At 35.0% G+C, this 23,708-nt stretch overlaps 1 protein-coding gene across 5 annotated transcripts in view; it reads left to right on the top strand.

Annotated features, from left to right (window-relative positions):
- LOC142973624 (uncharacterized) overlaps positions 1-23,708 on the top strand; it is a 125,942-nt gene that overhangs the window by 20,550 nt on the left and 81,684 nt on the right. For 4 of the 5 annotated variants that reach the window (XM_076115523.1, XM_076115524.1, XM_076115521.1 and 1 more), the window contains 3 exons: positions 4,173-4,324; positions 5,743-5,798; positions 7,242-8,288. In XM_076115523.1, the coding sequence (XP_075971638.1) occupies positions 4,173-4,324; positions 5,743-5,798; positions 7,242-8,288 (1,255 nt within the window). Of the gene's footprint in view, positions 1-3,173; positions 3,237-4,172; positions 4,325-5,742; positions 5,799-7,241; positions 8,289-23,708 lie in introns of those variants that run through there. The other variant, XM_076115525.1, reaches the window with a different exon arrangement.

Raw genomic sequence — 23,708 nt, 5'->3', positions numbered from 1 at the left:
AACCTACATGGATTTACTTCTCATATTTTGTATAACATTTGCTTGGATTCTGAATGTCGGTTTATCGTTTTTCATACCTGGAAAAAATTCGGATCGGGAATTTTATAGAACTAAAGCGCGATTTTCTTGTTGTTATCAACTACGAGCGCGTGACATTTAAAGTGACTTGATGAAAATAGTGCTCGCAAATGACGCTAGGGGCGCTGTTAAGTTTGAAAAATTTACATATTTTAATAATCCAACATGAATAAATTACGCTCGTTTATATCAACTGCATGCCTTTATGAAGCAAATAGTTGTTTTCAACGAGAGAGTTTTTTTTTGTATTCTATTTTCAGTTAGCACAAAGTTATGGAATAACACTATAAAACTTGCAGCAGACTTTGTCAGAATATTGCAGTTGAGTTAACTTTTAACTGTTAGGATAAGGTGAAGCTATTACCGGGATTATTCATCGTTATTTTCTGTTATTTTTGAAAACAAATTTAAATTTAATAACCTATAACATCGACTCGAAATAATCTTCTAAGATCTGTTTAAAATTAACTATATTTATATGATGTTCTGTCGTAACTTTATCAAATAAAAATCTTAAGGATAAAACGGCCATACTTTGAATATAATTCGAAATAAAGCATCACTATCCTGGTCTGCATTATTTTGAACGTTTGCTGCCGTCTTTGTAATCCCTACAGCAACAAACATCGATTGCAAACATGGTATTCATCCAATGTGTATCGGGTAAACATTTGAATAGGCACAAACAAAACACGCTCAGACCTAGTCTAATCTCTATCAAGCGGACAATGCGGCTGATCAAAGCCAGGGTTAATTCCAGACCACGGGGTGACGTTGAAGTCAGGGGGCACAGGCGTCATTACGCAGAGATTGCGAGGGTTGACGACTCTTTGTCGTTTGCTGGCGCGTAAATTATGCTCCACGTTCGACAATTACGCGTGCTCATTTAGAAAATCGTCATGTAACTTCCACGTTCAAGCTCGGTATCGCGAAAACCGTAAAACGCACTTTCTGCGATTTCGCCCCCTAAAGATACGATGCCGAGTCAAAATCATTAATAATTTCAAGCGTATGAAGCCATTTCAAGCAGCTCACGGATCACGCATTGTGGCTTTTATTTACTAAAATAAATATTGAGGTCTCACATTAACAAGATCAAAATCAAATTTCCAAGGAAAATCTAATACTTTTTCCGTAGTATCGGGAAGCGTTTCGTTTTCACAGAATCCATTAGTTTGTATTGGTTTATCTCGGTCGCTTTTGACTCCAAATACAAAGGTATGGAGTGATAAAAGTGCAGAGAATATCTTGAAATAAGTAGGATAAATTGGGCTTAGGATTCGAGTAGATATGGTGTAAGATCGCGCAGGCGACGCACGTGCGACGTGGAGTCACGCAGCTTACGTGTTCCGCATGTCGACATTACCGAGTTAAGTAACTGCCCAGTGACGGTAGACCCTCGATAGTTCTACGACTAACTTACTTTTGTACTGATCACTGACACACGCACAAGGAGATAGAGCTCTTTTTGCATTGGTATCTTAACAAAGCTTCCCAAACTTCTAGTCAAGAAGCACATCCTATAAAATTCTTTCACATAATGCCTGTTGTATTTGCTAATTCCATAAGAAATTGGATTGTACATTATTTAACACGTGCAATTAACTTTATTATTGTTTCAGTCAATTTGATTCATCAATACATTAGATATTCAATTCGCAGAGTTTACTCCTCTGTATATTTTGTGTTCTCCCCATAGATACGTTCTCCTGTTATTATCTCTTCGCTCTAGCTACTTAAAATTGCATTAGTATCACTGTATTGTTGAACTCAATCTCGGAAATTTAAATATTCCATGCGAATCAAAGTTTGAAACGAATAAAGTTGTAGTGCCGAGTGCGGTTCCACTCTTGATTTAATTGCACTAACAAGACATCCTTCGCAACTTCTGCATTTAATTATAACACTCGAAAAGACGGAGACTGCAAGTTCATGTCATATGTTCGTCGCTATTTTATGTTACGTTACTATTCCCCGTATTAGAAATGTGTTCCTATTCTTAATTTTATTAATTGGAAGCGTTTCGAATTGAACATAGATACACGTATTTACTATATAATACGCTTCTGCGCTTATCTGTGATTTCCATATATTATTGAGGTAGGAGGAAACTCGTATTCGTTCGGCATTCGAAGAATTGCCATTAATCTGTAACTAAGCTCGAACGTTTCCTACACGTTTAAGCTCTTTGTTCCACGACTTACATGGGCTTGAAACAATGGGCTTGCACTTGCAATTTGAATTTCTCCTACACGAACGACCGCCTTTTCTTTTCCATATACATCGCTTAGTTGCAACTTTTCTTATCGCTTAACTTTTGTTAGGATTATTTTTCTTTAGCATTTGCTTTAATCTGTACAAGCTTTTTGCTTAGATTCCTAAGACTTCCTCGCCGTGTCGTATAAACTTTGTGATACACGCTAGAAAGACTATAAACAATAACCGTAGTGTTCATTAATAAAGTAATTTGAAAATTCATCTTGTATCCTAATCCTGTATTATTTCCATACAATGTAAGTTCATTGCCCTATTGAGAGTACATCAGAGTCCTTTAAAGCACGATCGCACAACAAAGTCGAAGTGAAGCTTCGGCTCGCCTTCGACAAGATTAATATTCGTAGCGAGTGATGGTCCCCAACATAACAATAGGCTTGTGTGTCCCTCACGGCGCATGCATTTTCGAATAATGCCCATATAATGTTTCGATGAAATTGGCTGTTAGATCGCGTGCCCACCTTCTGTGCTTTAGTATCGTTCACGACTTTCTTGGGGCCAGTGAGTGACGACCACCGCTCACCAAACGTATTATGTCCGCCCAAGCTCTTTGCCTTAATTACATCATTCCGCGTAATAGTGCGTGTGGCTCGTTACACTATTAAGTTTTTTATTTCATTGTTTCAAATCAAGCAATTTTAAATAGATTGTGTTTGTGTATTACTGTGATTACCGGTAATTTAAACATGTACTAAGAGTAAAGTTGTAGATTTAAGATGACCTTTCCCAACACAGTGTTGTGTGCGTCAATTGTGAAGTGTTATGTGTGAGTGTGTGTGACCTGAGACGTGTGCATATATTTGTGTATATTGTGGGGTGGGCCGAGCCTCCCGGAAATGTTGAAGTTCTGCTCACCGGCGGCAAGGCGTCGGGAGCCCAATGTGGTTCGTTACTTGTCTTGTATTTTGTCAAAATTATATTTTGTCTAGCCTCAACTGCTATATGAAGTTGGAAAATTCGCAATAAAGAGTCAATAGTACATCATTTCGGTTCTTTAATTCTCATAACAAAATTTTACTTAGATTGAAAACTTACGTTACGTATTTGCTAACAATAATAGTTACAATGGTTTCCACCAAGCTTCTTCCATTAAAAGGCTACACTAAAAAGTAAGCAATTTACTAATTTGAACAGCACAGTTAAAGTGTTAATATGGCCTTAATTTGTTAAAGGTACGAAGAAAGTCTTTACTGAATCACTCTCATTAAAATCGCCTTATTTACGAATACGAACTCCTATAACGTTACAAAGTATATCTTTTGCCTATTGGTACGAGATGATTTAATTGGATTATGAATAAATGGTAACAGTAAACACCCATCGATCTTGCTTAGAGCGGAAGTTACGTGACCTCAGTCAAATTGTTTGGGGTACCGCAGTTTACATATCGGGATCCCTCCGTGCCTCGGAGAACACGTTAAGACGTCACCTCGTGAAGCTATGCTAACATTTATTAGGATAAGTCATTACAAGCCAATGTAGAACTTTGAATAATTGTTTAACTCCGTCGTTTAGTTATTAGATACCTTTAATTAAGTATATGAAGGTCAGTTTGCAAATGACAATGCCTTACGAAAAAATTTTTGTTTTTGACCTATGACTAAACATCGATAATTTATTAACAACATGACATTGTAACAACTATGTAAACACATAATAATAATTTATCGATTGTCGAGTAAGAACACATAGTAACAACCCACTACGGTTTTGCAATAACTACCAGAAAATTGTTCTACCGCAACCTATATCCTGTGAGAACTAATATTACCACTATTTTATTATTACTAGTAGAATTCACATTGTTGTCCTTTTTCCAGGTGAATCCAGGTCGTAAAGCGTCGCTGAGCGGCATCAGAGAAGGAGATGTTATATCATCTATCAACGGTCGGCCTACTAAAGGCATGAGCAACTCCGATGCTCACGCTATGCTCAGATCCGCTGGCCCCGTGCTAAGACTAGGATTAAACGAGTAAGTAATAGAATATTACTGTCGGAAGTCTTAGTTAGAAAGTAAGGCGTAACCCGAGTAGGGCTACCTAGGTCTTAAGTAACTTCACAGTGATTTTGAAAGACTTATGCACTGAATAGTGCTCAGATTAGTTTGTTTCTTGAAAATATAAAAGAGCCGTTAATAAATTGGGTTTCAATGGGAATTCAGAAATAAATTTAAGGTTACGTTATTTTTGATGACGATATGTTTAGTAAGTAATAAATTACTCATAGTTCTTATGAAAAATGTATTATAATCAAATCGTTTTTACTTTGCCAGTTAGAGACATTTATTACTCTTTATTCTTACGAAACCCTATAGAGAATCTTCGGCGGAATTTCGTCCGCAGTTCTGCACTCGATTCTCTCGAGTAGCGTCTTAGGATAGTTGTAAACCACGTAACTACGTACATCACAAACTATTCAGTGGCAGAAGTTTCATTTCAATCAGTTAACCTTTCTTTGTATTGGAATGCTCTTCTTGGAAACTTTTCTCCATATAAACATCAGTATGACGGATAAAGCTGTAATGTGATAAGGATTCTTTGCCCTACTTCTTCATTGTTTTTGTGGCCACTCTTTTATATCGAATTTTAACAACATAAAAGAATTTTGACGCCCTGTTTAACTTCGTAATCCAAACATGTCTGTTAGATTTTAAAACATGAAACGTTGGTAGCTTCATAATAATTTATTCCGAACGTTGACATCGTTTCAACATGAAAGCTATGTTTTCCCAAATACACGTTAAGTTTATAAACTCTAATACAGTTTGGACATCAACAAGTCACGTCTAAAATTGCATGTCCATTCGCATTAAGCGAATCTTACAAACGCAATGAACATTGCCCAGCCGGCCGATAATCCGATCACTCTTCAACGTTTCACACGAGAATCGAACACTGGACCCTCTGTAGATTAGTCATGACATAAATTGGAGCACTTACGTCTCTGTATGACTAGCAAAATGGATTTGCTGTTAAGAGAGATGACTGAGTGGTGTCCACTTCCCCATCCTGTGTAGACTTTAGTATAGACATAGACATGGAACGTAATTTTACTTTACAATATTTACTTGTTAGGTAAAACTGTAACATCTGTCTGTAAAAAATATTAACGTAAAAACCGTCATCACTTTTAACTTTATATTACTTTAACTAGTTTAACTGTAGAAGTGGCAATATTACAAAAAGCATAATTTAAAAAATCTCAACGATGAGTGTTTCGATGACAGAAAATATTGACCAAGTTACTATTAGTTGAACAGAAGATTCATCTTTCGTAGAATCTAGACTCATAGTTATACTCCAGGAATCCTTATAACTAATACAGTTCCATTATTTGTTTGAAAGTTGGTACCTTATTTTCAAGTTTTAATCTAAGTTTTCTTGTCGCCAGAGACAGGGAGACGTCACCGCGAAGAAGATCAATTGGCAAAGGCAGCGAGTTGAAAAGTAAGTTTTAAGTAGACACATGACATGTTCACTACGTCACTATCTATAACACGTGTATATTTAGAACTTGGCATATTTGTATGACATACTACGCTCAAACTCTTTGCGTGGGCGTATCGCTGCTTGGCCTTTCCTTTCATACTGTTTTAGGCTTAAGTTGTATAATGTCTATATTTACTAAAAATAAACCGAATACTTTAAAGAACGACTTTAAAGTATTTCTTTTTAAATTATTGGAAACGAAGATGCTGGAACATATAAACCACTGTAACAACAGCCTAAGATAACGAGTGCTTTTTTGTAAAATAACTTTACAAAATCCTGTTGACGTAAACAATTCACGATAAACGATACTACAGTCGCTTTTATGACCTGCAACGATGACGTTAAAAGCTATAACAAGGATATAATGAACGTTGAGAGAATTTATATGAAAAATGAGCAACAATAGTTGGATAGGAAAGGCAACATGACGATATTCCTATAATATCACGTCAAAGGGAGTTATGCTTAGTGTTAATGTATAATATAAGGCCTTGTCGGATTAGTAAGTCGAAGAAGTAAGCTGAATAGCGTAGCTAACTAAATGGTGCACCAAAGCCTGGATCGCAGGCAGGATTAGCCGGAGACGTCGCACGGCTTAATGGGAAAACTCTGCTCTCTCCGCCCTGTTTATGCGTTTCACTGTTTAACTTATCGATTTGTATTTGTATTTGAACTTTGTTTTTAATATTCGTTGTTTCATCATTTACTGCACAAATGTGTTTTGCATAGATAAATATATTTTGCCGTTAGTTGTAACCTATTTAAAAAGGTCTTAATTCACAAAGAATTATTGAAGGCTTTAGACAGTAACAGGACTAACTTAAACTTAATTTGGCGGGTCAAAAAACTTAGTTTTATTTTAGTTATTTTTGAGTAACAAATAAATTCTCGTGACTTTTGCTATTATACGTGTTCATCTTTTTGGAGGAATTATTCATATCTATAGAATGAACAAACTTTATGCAGAAAAGCGAAAATTCCACAAGATAACTTTGTTGAAGAGACAAAATATGAGTTTGTGTATAAATCACGGAAGGCAGAATACTTACTTCTCGCTGTCTGGAATACTTCCTTTTGTATAGTTGCGACATGTATTACTTTATCGCACGTCTGCATATGCAGAGTCCCGTGGCAGAGCAGGCGGCGACTTTATCGCTTCTCCCTGTTTGCTTGGAAATGTTAGAACGAAACAATTTTACTCTGCAAACTATTATCTTTATGTACGTGTGACTAAAGTTCAATATTCCATGACATAAATTCAATCTAAATGTATTGATAGACATTCACTTTATTTTGCGATGTTTCTGTTCAAACGCTTCACTTTCTTTTATTGTCCTTTTACCTTTAAATTTTATTTGCTCGGTAAAGTTTATGTGACCAGTTTTATTGTTCTTTCAGGGCCTTCTCAGCTGATTGCTGAAGTGCAAAGCGGTAGAGGAACACCTCAAGCCCCAGTGTATGCGACCATCCGACCATCTCAGTCACCGCAACATCGACCGTCTCCGTCACCTATACGATCGTCTCTAAACTCTCTACCCACGGCACTAAACTCCACACCGCTTGTTAAATTGGTTGTGCAGAACGAGGAGCCTCTCAGATTCCATCCAACAAATCCATTTTTTACCACTTTACCTTCCAATTATTCAAGTGCTTCAAAACTGCCTATACCGAATGGTAGAGCATCGCTCTCCAGTTTAGATAGAAACAAAGTAAAGGATAACACGTCGTTCATCGACTACAATTCCGAATTAAAATCACCTACTTTTTTTACAAAAACGTCCGATTCTGGGCCCAGCAGTCTTCCGTACTCTTACCATAACGACGCACAAAATACTAATGGTTATAGTACTTACACCCCAGCATCCACTGCCAATGTCAAAACTGACCACAATGACCACTATTCTTATAATAGTAACTCACACCAATTCCAAAGCTCAAATCCTTCAAACGAAGAACAACGTAACACGAAAAATCCGTTTGAAACTAAAAGAAACAGCGATCCCTTTGAGAAATATTTGCGCCCAAATAACACGTTAAACGGTAAATGTGAATATGACGGTAAGACTATGTCGAACTCCATCAGTGACAATAATTTCCATTCGAACGAGGAAATTACGAAACGTTCGACGATCACTGAGCATAAGATAAGTGAAGTCGAAGAAGTAAAGACTATAAAGAAGATAATACTAAATGGATGTGATGACAAGGGCAATAGTCATAATGAACATAAATTAAAATTTGAATCTCCTACCAACGGGGAAGCCAACAGGTCGGATGGTCATTCTTCACTCTTCCCGAAGAGAAATAGTTCGTTGTCTCATCAATCACCAAGAAGTGAACGTGGGCCATCAACCCCAATACACGAGCGTAACGATTATTTCAATACGTTCAATCAGGATGGCCAGGCCAGGACATACGAGTCAGCATACAAAGAAAATCGATCAGGTAAGTGCTTTCTATTTAACTAAATTACTATTAGTAAAAAAAAATATTTTATCGCCTTTGCCTAGCACACTAAATATTCATAAGCTAGTAATTGTCGTGTACCTACAGTCTGCCTATTTTCAAAAACAGTAGCTTTTGAGACTATTTTTCCCGTTTTAATTGACTTTAACCAAGATTGAATTATTAGCAATTGATAGATATTCAAATTGTACACGCAATTTGAACTACATAATAGAATAGATATGATAGAGGTGCTTCGTTTTAATGACAATAATACATTGAAATGGTTAATGATGTAGGCACTGAGCACACTAAATTCTCTGTGGAGACGTACATAAATACGGCAAGGGGTGGATCGTTAAAGAGCTTAGTTTCGATACGGCACGAATTTACGCCGATGAGTTTCTTCAGCACGTCCCCATGTGCAAACTTCAATTTGTTTTACGCAATACGCGTTATCTTGTATTAAAAAATACGTGCGACAACAAACGGAAGAGAAATGAACGGGTTCATGGAAGGAAATAAAAGTCAAAAGGACTTTTTCGATATATCTAATGTGTACCTTTCATGTAATCGAAAAACAAGCAGCATTCGTTGTTTTGGTTTTATAGGTGTAAAGCTAGTTTAATAAGTGTTTAATCCTTCTAGGTGAATAAAGTCAGGTTCCTATTTGAAATCAATAAATTCCTTCACCGTAATCGTGCTACTGACAAATTGAAGAATGTTGAATTTAGTAACTAAAACAATTACCTAATATAGACTTAGCGTGATAAGTAGAGAGCATATGAAAGAGACAGCAAGACTATTAGGTTTATTAGTAAACGGGATACGTTTCTAGTCGTTGCTATATTACTATTCTAATCAGGTAACTGCAATAGTGTGTTTTTGTCTATTTGAAAGTTTATATTTTTTACCGATTTAAAAATCAACCGTAGTTCTAAAAGAATTCTAAGCAGCTATATTAGTCGCTTTATTATAAGGAAAAATAAAAAAATCACGGCTCAAAAATAAGAGAACGATTTCAATTGTTATTATTAAGCAGTAGTTCCAGTAAAAGTAAGTTATCTTTTCTTCTATTAAATAAATTACTTTTCTGAGAGTATATTAAAAATAAGACGGATTTAAAAAGAACAAAATAAGGTCAGGTTATTGTTAATAATGTTGATGAAAATTCAGTTTCATCTAAACCGCGTCGTAAATCTAATCCCTTTAAACTTTTGTTATAAATTAAAATTAGTAGGCATAAAATATACTTAATTACAAGATTCACAAGCAACGCTGTAAAGAAATAATTTCACTGTTTATCCCTGCGTAGCGATAAAGGTTTATAGCGATTTTCAAGGGAACTCGTATATTGCGAAAGGGAGCTTAATTTGTATGACAAACACATATCTTAACTACGTATGAAACGGGAAGGTACAGTTTTAACCTTATAACACGTGAATACTTATATAATATATTATAGTTAATTTAATATGTTTTTAAATGATATTGTTTGATAAATTAAATTTTTCTTTGAGAATAAAAAGCCTTATTCCCATCTCGTTTTGAGAGAAATCCGTAGCCTAACAATGTTATGGGACAGTTATGCAAACCAATACCCTATTTAAAAACGTTTTGAAAAAAAAACTGTCTATATTATCATTCTTAACACTATACTCAAATTATACTTTATCATAGCAATACTTTAATCTAAATGTAATAAACCAGGTGATCGTCCATTCATTATGCTATAACATTCAAGTAAGAGTCTTAGTACTGTACATCATTATGGAAAACGTCGGGAACTCCACATTTTAAGTTTAAAACTCCAACTCACGGGTACAGAGTTACTAAGAGAACTGTTCGCGACTTATTTAAAGAGCCATTGAATCTGAAGTGCCGTACACACTGAGATTCTGACTGACTGACGCTCGTTAAAGGTTTCAGTTCTACATAGTTTCAAGAATATCGATGTATCTCTCTTTGAAATAGTTCAAGGCTTTTGATATAAGTAGGTAGGTACCTTTTTATGTAATAGTCGGAATGTTTGGCATAAATGCTGATTTCTCTGAGGTACCTAATCTACAATGACGTTACAATTGTTATACATCCAAACACCAATAAGCCTTTCCGATAACAATACAAAAAATAGAATAAATATTTATTAGTGATAATATAACAAACACTGATGTAAAGTTGTTTCTAATTCTTGGCTAAATCGGCACTACATTATAGCAACGTGTGTGCTTTTGGATGATTGCTATGCGTTTTTTATCAGGCGCTTACAAATTGAAAACGAAAAGAGTTATGAAAGAGAGTACTGTACTTAAATATGGTTTCTTTTTTTTATTTTCAATTATTTTGAAATTAATCAAAACTATTATAACGATATTTTTAATTCTCTTATTATACACTGTATTTCATCCAAAGGCACAGCGGCCGGTTTCAGTTGAAACTAAACCTATTTTACCATTTACATATTTTGTGTTTCGCATAATATAACAGACTGTAACTAATACGTGGGCCACTACTTATATTTTGAGCCTAACTATGAAAAACGGTAAATATGTGAGTTAAAACTACTTTATCGTGTTTTCGGGTATTCTTATGCGTGATCTAGATAGATTTTTATCTGATCGAAATATTTTTTTAATATTTTTTTTTCTTTCGCGAAGACCCCTCAAAAACAGGGTGTTTAAAAGCATAACCTGTTTCTTGTGCCGATGAAATATCAAGGTTAATGCTATTTATTCTTGACGTTTTGGGACTAAATAAAGTCATTTGATATCAAACTGTAGTGTATGGCGAGAAACTAATTTATTCGATTATTTTCGTGCACATAACAGCCGGTTGTTTAGCGAGATGCGTTACGGCCGGCATTGTTTTTATTTAGCTCGTCCTGTAGGATTTTGTGATTTTTCCATATTTTAAACCAGTCTTTAGGTAAATTTTTGGTTATAAATCAATAAGAATTAACCATTCTGCATTTTTCTAAAGGCACTTCTCACCGTAACACAGTTTTTATAAAAATTCAAGGGACTACTTGTTCCGAAGTGCTTCAAGCGCGAATATTTTTTTCTGGATTTGGTTCATCTTAAAGTTTCCATAAAGTCGACTGGTGTTTATTTTTGGGCTCATGCGCATTATATCCTAGATCCCTGTTTTATCACAATTTGATACACGTATTTTGAAGCCAAACGATGGACTTTTCAAGCATTTGGTTGCACTAATCGGCGCGAGGACCTTATCGAACTGTAGTAAAAAAAAAATGGTTCATTTAGAAAAAATCTTCTAATCGGAAATGTTGTTCCCTAATATTTTATATCTAAGAGTGGAAATAATGTTTAGGATTGTGTCATTCTTTTCTTGTATCAGGAAACTAAAATGCATCTGGGGGCACGGAAGTGCCCCCGCAAGTCGAGCAAAAAAAAAGCGGCACGGCCGTAACATCCTTTTCTCGAAGCAATTCGGGCTATTTTTGACACCCCTATAATTTCGTTGTGGATAAAACAAGAAGCCTGGATTTTCAGCAACTAATCAGTCATTGTATAAACACGGTATATTTAAAATTTCAGTCAATTTGAACCAGTAGTTTAAGAATGACAACTTGTTAAAATTTTGAATTTTGTCACTCACTGATTCACTGACTCACTGACTCACCGATCATCAAAAGTCTAAGGTACTTCTAGCAGACTTAGAAGCTTCAAATTTAGAATACAAATAGGGTTTAGTGTTTTTATAATGGGAAAAATTTTATATTTTCTAATTTCGGTACAGTTTTCCAAATACACCAACTGCAACAATAACTTTGTAATCCCATATAAATGTATAAGATTACAAGGTTATATTTGCAGTTAATGAATTATTATTACTGTAGAAAATAAAATAAATAGGTGTAAATAGGTACCTACTATATGAGGCATAACGGGAGGGGGTATAGGGTGGGTAAGGGTGTTTAACCCATGAGACTGAACAACATTCCCATAGGAAAATATATTTAATGATGAAAAAAAACGTCTTTCCATACAAATTGGACTTATACAAAAAGAAGTGAGATGCCATCAAAAACATTCTGTAAAAACCTCAAGTCTCGCCGTAAAAAGTTGTGAGATCTATATAATACCAAGTCGATTAATCTATTTAGTCTCTACTTAAAGGACCTTCTGTCTTAAGTTATTACGTATGTTATTATCATGCCAATTTAAAAAAAAATACCTTTAAAACAAATAGATCGACTTGGTCATCGCAAGAAAACACAAATTCGCCATTAACATTTCAGGAGCATTAACTTCTCGTCGTGCTGTGTAGTGTGATACATACTAATAATCAAATCATGCGATGGCCAGGTCGATCTATTTGTTTTAAAGGTATTTTTTTTTAAATTGGCATGATAATAACATACGTAATAACTTAAGACAGAAGGTCCTTTAAGTAGAGACTAAATAGATTAATCGACTTGGTATTATATAGATCTCACAACTTTTTACGGCGAGACTTGAGGTTTTTACAGAATGTTTTTGATGGCATAATTAATTTTCGCACAGCATCAATTTTTCGAGAGACAACTGGTGACCTTGGACGACCTTTAGGAATTTCATTGGTGATGGAAAAATAATAATGATAGAACTCTATTTATTGGCGTTTTAAATTTTCAAAGGATCAGACTTTATCACCAAAATAATAAATAAGTCGATATAGACACGACTGTTTCTATAAGTCTCGTCGAAAGTAGTAAAAAATATTTGCACGAAAATGTTAACATCCTAATGCCATTTTCCCGCACACTTACAATTTTCGATCGACGATATTGAAAATATTTTCAGCGCAGATTTCAAAACTTTCTTAGGAATGTACTAGTCAAAAAGGTCAAACTTTACGATGAAAACGCCAAATGGGGTCTAAAACAATCAGATTCCTCAAGGCTCAAAATATAAGTAGTGACCTAAGTATTACGAAAATATTATAATTTTGTAACCAGGTGTTGTAGTTAATCGAGATTGCCTAGACGTTTTATTTTTTCAACGAGGCAATTATCTTCTTGCTGTAGTTTCTATTACTGTTGCAAGGTAATTTGAACCTTTATAAAACCTAAAATGTATACAAAAACATGTACTAAGTCGTTAGGTATTTCTTAGTTCTAGTAACAAATATAAATGTAGTGCTTCGATTATTTTAATGGCAGATACTAATCGCTATGTTGCATGATTAAATTTCATAGGCATTAGGCCTCAGATTGATAGTATTTATGAAGCACATTAGACCAAATAAAGCGAACGACTAATTTGTATTTAGGTATAAAATATTCGGGTTTTTGGGTTAATTTGAAGATATGCTATCAAAAGAATAAAATTTATGGTATTGATTAATAGTTGTCTATTAACAGAAATAAAATCCGGTTTTGATTAATGAGTTTAATTTTAGTTATACTTACAACGTTTTTAGTATTATTATTTGGACTTAGAATTAAGCTAAATCCATACTATGCTGGGTAAAATTAAAAACAAATTTGTAGTTTACCAATGTTTTATTTGGGATTCTCAGGAAACACTGAAAATAAACCAATGTGAAATCCGTAACACAGTATTTAGTTAGACAGTGTAAAAGTATTTCGTTACAAATATCACAAACAATAATGTCGGTATACAAGGAAAACCTTACACAGAGACAAACCTCTGTCTACGTAACGAAGTCAAACAGCAATCGCCCTTTTGATAAATAAATTATACCGCCTGACGTCATAATTTGTCCATTACGTTCCCCAAAACTATATGTCGTAGGTGTCTGGGTAAGCCCCGAGTTCACTCACCGAGGGTAGTAGAGTTATGAGCTAATACAAGTTTGTAAGTACACGAAACCAAAATGTTTTCCAGACTTAAAGTTTGCATGAGATGAGCATCAGAAAATACTTATTAAAAGTTAGAATTTATGTTTTGGTATATTTTTCTGTCGTACCTATAATAATAATTAGTTATGAGTATGATGATTCATAGCGCCATACACTAGAGACTAAACTTATCATCTGAAACATATCGAAACTAAATCCTTCAGGCGTACGCGACATGCATAATATAGAAGCTTAGTAACAGGACTTTAAATGCAGTAGTTAGGCGTCTCAGTCTAATTCAGTTAGCTGTATCTAGGCGTTATTTGTCATTGAGCAGTCATATGTAGCCTAATTCCGATTAATTACAAGTACAAAGTAATAAGACGGGCCAAGGTCTCATAGGCTTGTCTTAGGAGCGGCGTCACGGTCTCTTGCTTACTTGGATACAACATCCCGGATCTTGTGCAGTTCCGTCGCTGACATTGTCCAACGTTCGTCTAAACATCATTGCGGCTAGTCGCTCTAAAACTCCTTATTTAAAAATTATCTAACATGTTCGCGCACTACCCTATCACTTAACGAAATAAAGTTTAAATTCTATAATGAACTCGCCTTGCTTCACGGGCAGTCCATACATATTTCACCCGGTATCGGATACATCGGCGACGGAATCGGACGACAGTGTGGATTCAGGGCGTGAGAAAATTGTCTGCGATGGTCCACGAACGAAAAAGTACGCCGATCCGAAGCTTAGAACGATTAACAAAGTCAGCAAGAAGATACTGAAAGCTATAGAGAGATTAACTTGTAACATTAAGATAAATAAAAAGTTGAAAAAAGGTGTACAACAGTCAAACAAGGAAGGTCAGTATTTTTGAATAATTTTTCACAAAAGCATATTTCTTGGCAAAAGTTTACACTACGAATATTTTAATGTAATTCTCGTTGAGATCTTGACAGCGTCTGCGGTAAGACTGTAACTACTAACCATTGTCGGTGTACATCTTGAGCGTACAGCATTTCATTATCCTGAGACAGGTATTCCATTCCCCGTTTACCAGCCGAATATTAAACCCATACAACGTACTGAACTTTAGCCAAGCTTTTATGTACCTAACCTACTTTAATAGGTCGTAACTTTCGCTAGACTAGAACGATATTTTTCTACTTTTAATATTGTCTGGAAATCCATCGTAACACAATAATGACACTCTTTTATTTGATTTTACAAAGGTGACATTATTATCATTGTTTTACCATACTTATTTGTTTAGCTTGTTTTGCCACTTGTCTAGAATAGAATTTAATGTAAGTAAAGTTACTTTATAGATTAGAGATTTTGTCAATAAAATAATTACTTGTGCTTAAACATCAATTGTAACAGTGAATTTTGTATCTCTATACAAGACTGTGTTCACAAATGTTTTGATTACGCCGGAAGGACTAAACGAGAGGACGTCTATTGTTTTAAAGTGATCGTAACTGCGCATGCATGCTCGGATAACTTGAGTTTGTGGTCTATACGAGATCGTGGTATAACCGCGGCATACATTTACAAGGAAAGTGGAAAATCTTTGCAACATGTTTTGTGTTGGAAGTTAGAAAATTTAGACGCTAGATTTTTATTTTATTTAGAATAAAGATAATAAAATAGCTAATTGAAGATTTCATCGATAAAACATACTTTTTTCGTTCATAATTGTGAATTATGTGTAACAATAACATTAAACTATGCAATTTCTGCAACCAATCAAAATTGGACGGTCTCGTGGCCAAATTCCTGTTGCGCAGAGCGATGGAACTATGCGGTTAAAGCAACGCTGTCTGAGCCAGGGCTCTGGTCACCGCTGTTTACATCTCGATACCCTTCATATTACCAACTAGATATAAGATAATAGCTATGCGTACGCTAGTGCTATCATATCGGCTAGTGTAGTTCCATGTCTATTAATGATAGGAATCTTATCAAAAATCGAAATGATCACGTCATGTATGGTATATAGTGCTAGTAGTCAAGGTTAACTATTAATAAACAAGAAGTTCGATAACTAGCGATGTCATGTAATTTTTTGTGTAATATAACGTAATGAGAATAAAGTCCAGACTCCAGTTGTTGATAATTATTTATGTAAAATTGTTTTAAAATTTGTATTATGTGTTGCACGCACCGAATTTCTTAAACACACTTTATAATTTAATTGTTTCGTATCTAAACAGAAAATGTCATTAACGTGTACGCGCATGATAAAACTTGACTGTCGAGTAAGTGTATGTATTGCAAAATGTTTCGCATTCAAGTGTTGTACAATTACGCGGATAAAGCGTCGTGTGGCGATAATCGTAAAGCACACGCACGATGAGAGTTTAGTTACAAACAATCGGGTTTACGGCCGGGGTAATGAGAGGGATCCAGACGAATCGCTCTACACAAATCTATACTAATATTATAAAGCTGAAGAGTTTGTTTGTTTGTTTGATTGTTTGTTTGTTTGTTTTTTTGAACGCGCTAACCTCAGGAACTACAGGTCCGATTTGAAAAATTCTTTCAGTGTTAGATAGAGCATTTATCGAAGAAGGCTATAGGCTATATATCATCACGCTACGATCAATAGGAGCAGAGTAACAGTGAAAAATGTTACAAAAACGGGTAAAATTCTCTCTTATGTGACGCAAGCGAAGTTGCGCGGGTCAGCTAGTATGATATATCTAACAAAGATTTATCGTTACTTCCATTTAATAATGACAGATTTACTTTTATTGAAGTAGCTAATGACGTCATACCTAAAGCTTTAGCATAAAAGCATGACGGAACTAATAATTTGGTAGATAAACATAGTTCACCTACGAATATCTGAAATGATTTCATCAACAGAATTGTTCAGGGGCATTTTCAATTAGATAATTGTATTTTGGCATAGATTTGGTTTGTTTTGGCTTGAGGCGTAGCAATTAGAATAATGCTGACAAAATCTGTAAGTGGAAATCTTTCACTTACAATGACAAGTTGTTATTTTAATACAGTTACAAATTCAGTGTGTATCTTAATAACTTGATATACCTTAGGTAGGTATATCAAGTTATTAACAGTGAATATATTATATGACCCAGATGTTTCAAATATGCTGAGTAGTCAAGTTTTACGCTCCCTTTCGAGGTTATCCTTGATCTTCCAGAAAATTATGATAAAAAGCCCCTCCAATCTGGGCGAGATATTACAATAGTATTGTCGACAAAGATATTTTTGGTTTATGTGAAAAATACGTGGTGTGAAATAAAGTTTTTATACTCAATACGAAAACGAGTTTTGTGACATTTGTATTCGAATACCAGAATTGAAGCTTTAAACAAGATATGAAATAAACTACATTGTATTTTCGTAGGATGATATTCGTTTAGCTCTAGTATTTACTAGCCCTAATAAGATTGACATTCTATTTTTTTTCAATTCTATTACAATTTTTAATGGCATTTTCATATTGGGCTTTGCATGTAATAGAAAATCTCTCTTTATCACTCTCCTGTACGTGGTTCTTAATTCGAGATTGATAAATAATTGAATAAATAAATATCAATAATTGAGTCGTAAATATATCGAGCGATGACTTAGTAATAACTGTTATTATTATTGTAAACATAAACAATGTAATGTTTCCGTGAAAGATCGGAAACACGCATTGGTATATTATGGGCATGTATTTATTTGTGAAGGGTCAACGCTCTCTCACTATGTTGCACCCAAGTACACAAGGGTTCAGACTTCGTGCCCAGTTCATTTGACCTGCTGCGGTTGCAGTGTAACTACGCTAAGTACGAATGTCTTGCTCAAAATACCCGACGACACGGTAGCTATGCCAACTATGTGTTTCATAGAACATTATTTTGTTTCAATGCAGGAAGTTAGTTTCACTGACCATAAAATACAAAACATATGCCGCTGGTATTTACCGCGTGTTGCATTTCATTATTTAGTGTATGCGTATTCAATAATGTGTGGTTGTCTGCCAAATGCACTAAACATGTTTATGTTATGATAGAACATGACAAAAAGTTCAGTGCCATTAGGAATTGTGACCATTTATAGGGTTATACGGCTTTATGAAAAATGCTTAGTATATTAATAATAGTATTTAGGCAACTCACATCCACACTTATCTAATTCCAAACTCGACAGAGCTTGTATTTTGGTATATATTATTATTTCTTGTTCAGTTTAAAATATCCAATTTAAAAGAAATCTCTTTTGTTTCATATTAATAGAGTTATCTCAAAGGATCATCAGATCTGACCTTTTCAATGCGAGAAAAACATGTATAAGAATAGTCACAGATTGAATGTTTTATATTAAAAAATAACAAAAAGTAACTACATAAGCAATTTCTTTTAATATATTATGTCTACAGTTAAACATAGGATGTTCTTGAAATTAAACCGCATGATTAGTACCTATGTTTTTATCTCATTTTAAGAAACAAAAAAAAAGTGAAACTCGAAACATGAAAATCTGGTATGTTAATTACTTGACAGAACTTAGTTTTTCTTAAACCATAGTTACTGTTGTCTCCAATAGCTACAGAGTTCGTCCTTGTGCTGTTCAAAAGTCTTGAAACGATAAACAACGACTGACTTGAATGCTAGTGCAAATATGAATGAAATATATTATATCTACTTTGCGTACATACATATAACAAATTTCTAAAGGTAACTGAGGAAAACGGGTTGTGTTTGTGTTCGTAGGCGATGTGCGATTGCGATCTTCAAGCCCGACCAGTTATTGTTATGCAAACGGTTCTATTTCTATTGTAAAAAGTCACTATTCAATATATTTATACAATTTTATATCAAAGGTTTGATTTTGTTGGCTTGTGTTTCCAATGTGTGTATCGTACCCTCCTTTTGAAAATTAGAACACAAAAATGCATCAAGCACATTTGTTTTCTTTTAGTTTTTACCAACGATCTGGCTGGATTTCAAGAATTCATGCAGTTTTACTATGTTTAATTTTTTTCGCGGCTAGTAACTATGTATTTCAAAGAGTTTATAGTTATAGAATCTGTGTCATTTTCTGGTCCAATACCTGCCCGCTGCAAGACCCGCTACAATGCATTTCCATCGGTGAAGTTACAACTATATTAGTTTCGAAAAACATAATACCCGTAACAAACTCTATGTAACCACCGGATGTAGTACAATGCCTGTTTTTCGTATGTTCACAACATAAGGGTGCGCCTACGCATTGCGTTACTCTGATAGGCACAGTTCCGTCCTTTTGATTGGCCGCTTGATCGACTCGCTCCAATGAAAACGTATATGTGTGTACAATTACGCTCTTGCATAACTATGCTATTGAAGATTTTTCCCGCGCAAATAATACCAGCCAATTTAACGAGACCCTTGTACAACTAATGTAGCGTTGTGACCACTTGTCTCCCCCGGATCATTTTACATTGGCGTATTAAACTGGATGAAAGCTATCGAAAGGACGTTCCGGACGCGCCTTCCCACGCAAAATGAATTGACGTGATGTAATTTGGACTAGAATGTAGTTTATTGAATTAGATTCGGTAAATATTCACGGTTTTACGATCTTTATTAGTACTCGTTAAATGATTTGTGCCTAGTCTGAAATTCTAAAAAAGAAAATTGCGTATTCTTTTTGAAATAGGTACGGGCTTATGTAAATGTAAATGAAGTAGATTCAGTAGGTACTATGGTGCATCCACTGATTTATCTATTGGTCAATAGAAATGGCCGTTGACAAAGGATTGATGAATGTTTTAATCGATAGCTATGAATAGCTTTGTAAAAGGAACGTGGGACCGCTATGTGGGATGGAACAATGATTCTTTTACGACGCGTAAAAGTGGGAAGCGAAAATGAAATACGATGGAACAAATATATTGCTTACTTGTGTTTCTGATTACAATAAACAAATCAACAGAATAATTAGTGGTTTGTAGTGTGGGTTGTTAAAATTAATCCTAACGTAATAGTTTTGGTAATGAAAATTATTGATCAGGTTCCTAAAGGTTAATTTTGTTACTTAACTAAATATACAGTTAATATTAGATTTTAAAAATATACAACAGTCAATATCTGATTAAACTTTGGCCGATGAATTTTGGATTAGCCTTATAGGCTATTTGATTTATTATTGGAGCACTAAAACATTCTATTGGGTTCAAAGAATTTCTCAGTATTTTAAAGTTCGACAGTGTCCTATCAGTAAAAAGTTAGCTAAATAATTAACATAATAATATTTACTTATATTGTATAAAGTTTTGATAAAATATGAACTGGATACTAAAACATAGGCACTAAGCTTCCCGCACGCCGCCGTAACGTATGGTCCCGAGGGGAGATTGCCATAATCGCCACGCTTGGCAGCTTTAGTGATTGAACTATGGTGTTGTGACTACCTACAGCACCTATGGGAAGTGAAGCGGTAATCCTATTCAGGCCCACCGAATGTATAGCTGTGATACAGGCTAAAGCCTCGTTTCCACTAGATGACAGAGGCGGCTATGACTATAATGTATTAAATTGTATGTCCCTCAGGTGGCTGCAAATGTCACAAGCTGAAATTGAGTAGCCAATCTAGCAGTGATTCGAGTCCTGTTTTCGAATATGATACTCTCGACAAGCTATGCAATACTTTAATCTGCTAATATGATGTCTTATTTTTCGGAGCAGAACCTTTGTATCGATGGAGACCTTTATATTTAGTTTCTTATTCAGAAGTCCTTGTTTTTTGGTTTTGTACAAATTAAGGGTTATAGGCGTTATAGCCCATAAAAATCTGTTAGCTTTCATCTGTCTCTTAATCTAGCTAATCTGGAATTATTCTTATTCTCTCTCCAACTTTCAGAGAGAAGTCACTCTTTCTCTTACGTAACATAGCGGTAAACATAACGAATTGGTTAACTTATTGTTTACATTTATCAACCGTACACAATCTGTGTGATTCAAACAGCAATTAATAAACAAGTCTACAATGATAAATTATTTCGCGATTCGTTGTCCCACTTTTGGTCGGTTAATAGAACGATGGTGAATAGACGGGCTGTGTGTGACACGTATACAGTGATGGATGGTTCAAACTCAACTTATTTGGTCTCGCACAATTAAGCTGACAATCCGACACCACACCTTGCCATCGGACAATATATTGTATGTCAATCACTGCGAACACGCAACGGAATTGTGCATTATCGTACTTCGAGGCATTCGTATTGGCAGGACGAGTAGGTACCACAGATTCTAATCGGTTTGTTTTGTTTATGTAGTTCATGTCCATTTATGTTTAAGTTGTATGTGTTGATTAGATAAGTTTGGTTGCAGAATTCAATCGATATTGTTCGAACTACGTATTGTGGACAGAACTCCACGTCTGCTTTGTTCTAAGTATTGTAAAATGAGTTTTCTTTAAACATGGGGTTTCACCTAAGTAAGATTAATATGTTGGTTTAAGTATTCGAAAAACGTTATAATTTCAATGACCCATAAATATATTTGTAAAAATATAACTTATGTTTCCTATATACTCTGAACTTTAGTTCCCTGAAAAAAGCGTACAAAATAATTAGAATTTCGATGGTCTTTTGATATTAAATTTTGAAACCTATAAAAACACTTTATAAAAGTGCTCCTAAACAAATTAATGGAGACAGTAGTTACTCTACAAAATACTTTACTTGCCAGACAAATTGGTTGTCAGGGACTGTATTTTTTCATGCAGCTTCTAACCCCAACAATGCACTTGTCAACAACAAAAGTGTCCATAGCATGTATGATATAGAGTCAATATTCGCTTATAAAAATCAACAGTAGCGTAGATGACGCGTTCGGTGTTTAGTTTAGCGTGTCGCAATCACAGTACAAAGCGGGTATTTTATTGTGATTTACATACAGAAAGTGTCCATTGTAGGTGCGCGCCCTGTCACAGTTGCCCTCCGGCCTCTCTGGCCCACGCTTTGGTCTACTAGACCGCATATCGCGTTTTGCAGTTAGCTCTCTCTGTGTTGTGAACCTCGTATAGTTTACACGTGACTTTGATAGTGGACTGCATGTGATTTAATTAGCAGTAAGTTTAAAATTAAATTGAGTGCTAATAATGATCAAAAGCAGATTTTCGCAGAGAGTGACAACATTTTAGACGGGATTTAATAAAAAAAATGATTTCGTTACTGGTCAAGTAAAGAAAAATTGAGTAAATATCATGAAATTTTAATACTGGCTCAAAAAAGTTTCAAATATACTAATTTGAATGCTTATTCTATAAGTGAAAGTAAAGCAAGCATTTTCAGTTACAAATTATTTTGGGGGGAATCTCCGAATGTTTACTGGTTGATTGCAAATAAGAATTTATCGAATAGATTTGCCTTCATTGAATGAGATTTTCCTCAATAAGCCCCGAAACGGTTTACGAGTACAAGCATCGTCCAGATGATCTGTTTATTGAAACAAAGTGTTGCCGCTCCAACCTCAAGGGTTTTATCATGAATTTACTCGTTATCTAAAGCAAAATCTTGTGACTGCCTGATTTATCTCAGACAGAGCAAGACAATTCACAGGCGATCTCCACTCAGTAATTCGAAGCACTTGAAAAATAAACTTGACGTTTTGTCGAGAGCCATTCGCCCCTCATCAAATTATAGAGTTGTATTAAAATTTCCTTTGGATGCTTACTGGAACTCGTTCAATTAAACTTTAAGTAACGCAAAGCATTGAAGATTTAAATCGAGTGGTCTTCCTATTTTAATCGTAATAATAAACACTACACAAAAGCATAATAGAATAACCAAAATTCTCGCGGTGACGAGCTTTTATATTATTTGTTAATAAATGCAGATTATTTACATGTTCTATCTGAAAAGGGCAGATTACCATTAAATTCAGACCTTAATGCAAATACACGAGTTCTCAAATCCTAATGCTTTCAGACAAAGTTGTTTTGGCTTGCTTGTTTATTTACTTACATTTACATTAAGCTCTCATTTATGCCTCGGGATGTGCGAACAATGTATTCGAAAGATGTTTTATTTAAAGTAGCTTTCAATAGGTTACTTGTAACACAAAGCTGTGCCAAATGCTGCGGCGATCGCGTGCGTGCACTTCCTGGTACCAGATTCTAAACAGAGGCGATGCAGATCGCATTTAGTTTCAACTCTGTCGTTAGTGGTCAGCAAATCGCAACGCACTGCCGGGAAGTGCCGTGCGTTTCATTACAACAACAACCCCTTATAAATAATCGTGTTCAGTGGTGCCGACTAATTTTAGACTTATCGGAAACGTTACCGTTGTTGTAAATTAATCCGCAGCTGTGCCTTCATCTAATACAGCTGCATTCGCTGAAACTCCTATTTAACTTACAGTTTAATCTCATTGTCCGCTCGAATGACATTTTCTAATCGTATCGTTTTATTACGTTCAATATTATGGTAAGTGGTCTTCTGTTCTTCGAAATACGTGGGTGGCTATTTACGTTAATCGACTCAGCTGTGTAATTTATTATTTCATTCGATTATGCACACATGCAGAGTTCACGTTTGTTTACTAAAGTTAATACTGTGATTCATGCCAGTTTACTTTTGTTTTGGGACAATTGTTATCTGGGG

Source organism: Anticarsia gemmatalis, chromosome 6, assembly GCF_050436995.1.
Source record: "Anticarsia gemmatalis isolate Benzon Research Colony breed Stoneville strain chromosome 6, ilAntGemm2 primary, whole genome shotgun sequence".
NCBI classification, from domain to species: Eukaryota; Metazoa; Arthropoda; class Insecta; order Lepidoptera; family Erebidae; genus Anticarsia; species Anticarsia gemmatalis.
The sequence above is the reverse complement of the archived record's forward strand: the minus strand, read 5'-3'. Positions and strand labels throughout refer to the sequence as shown.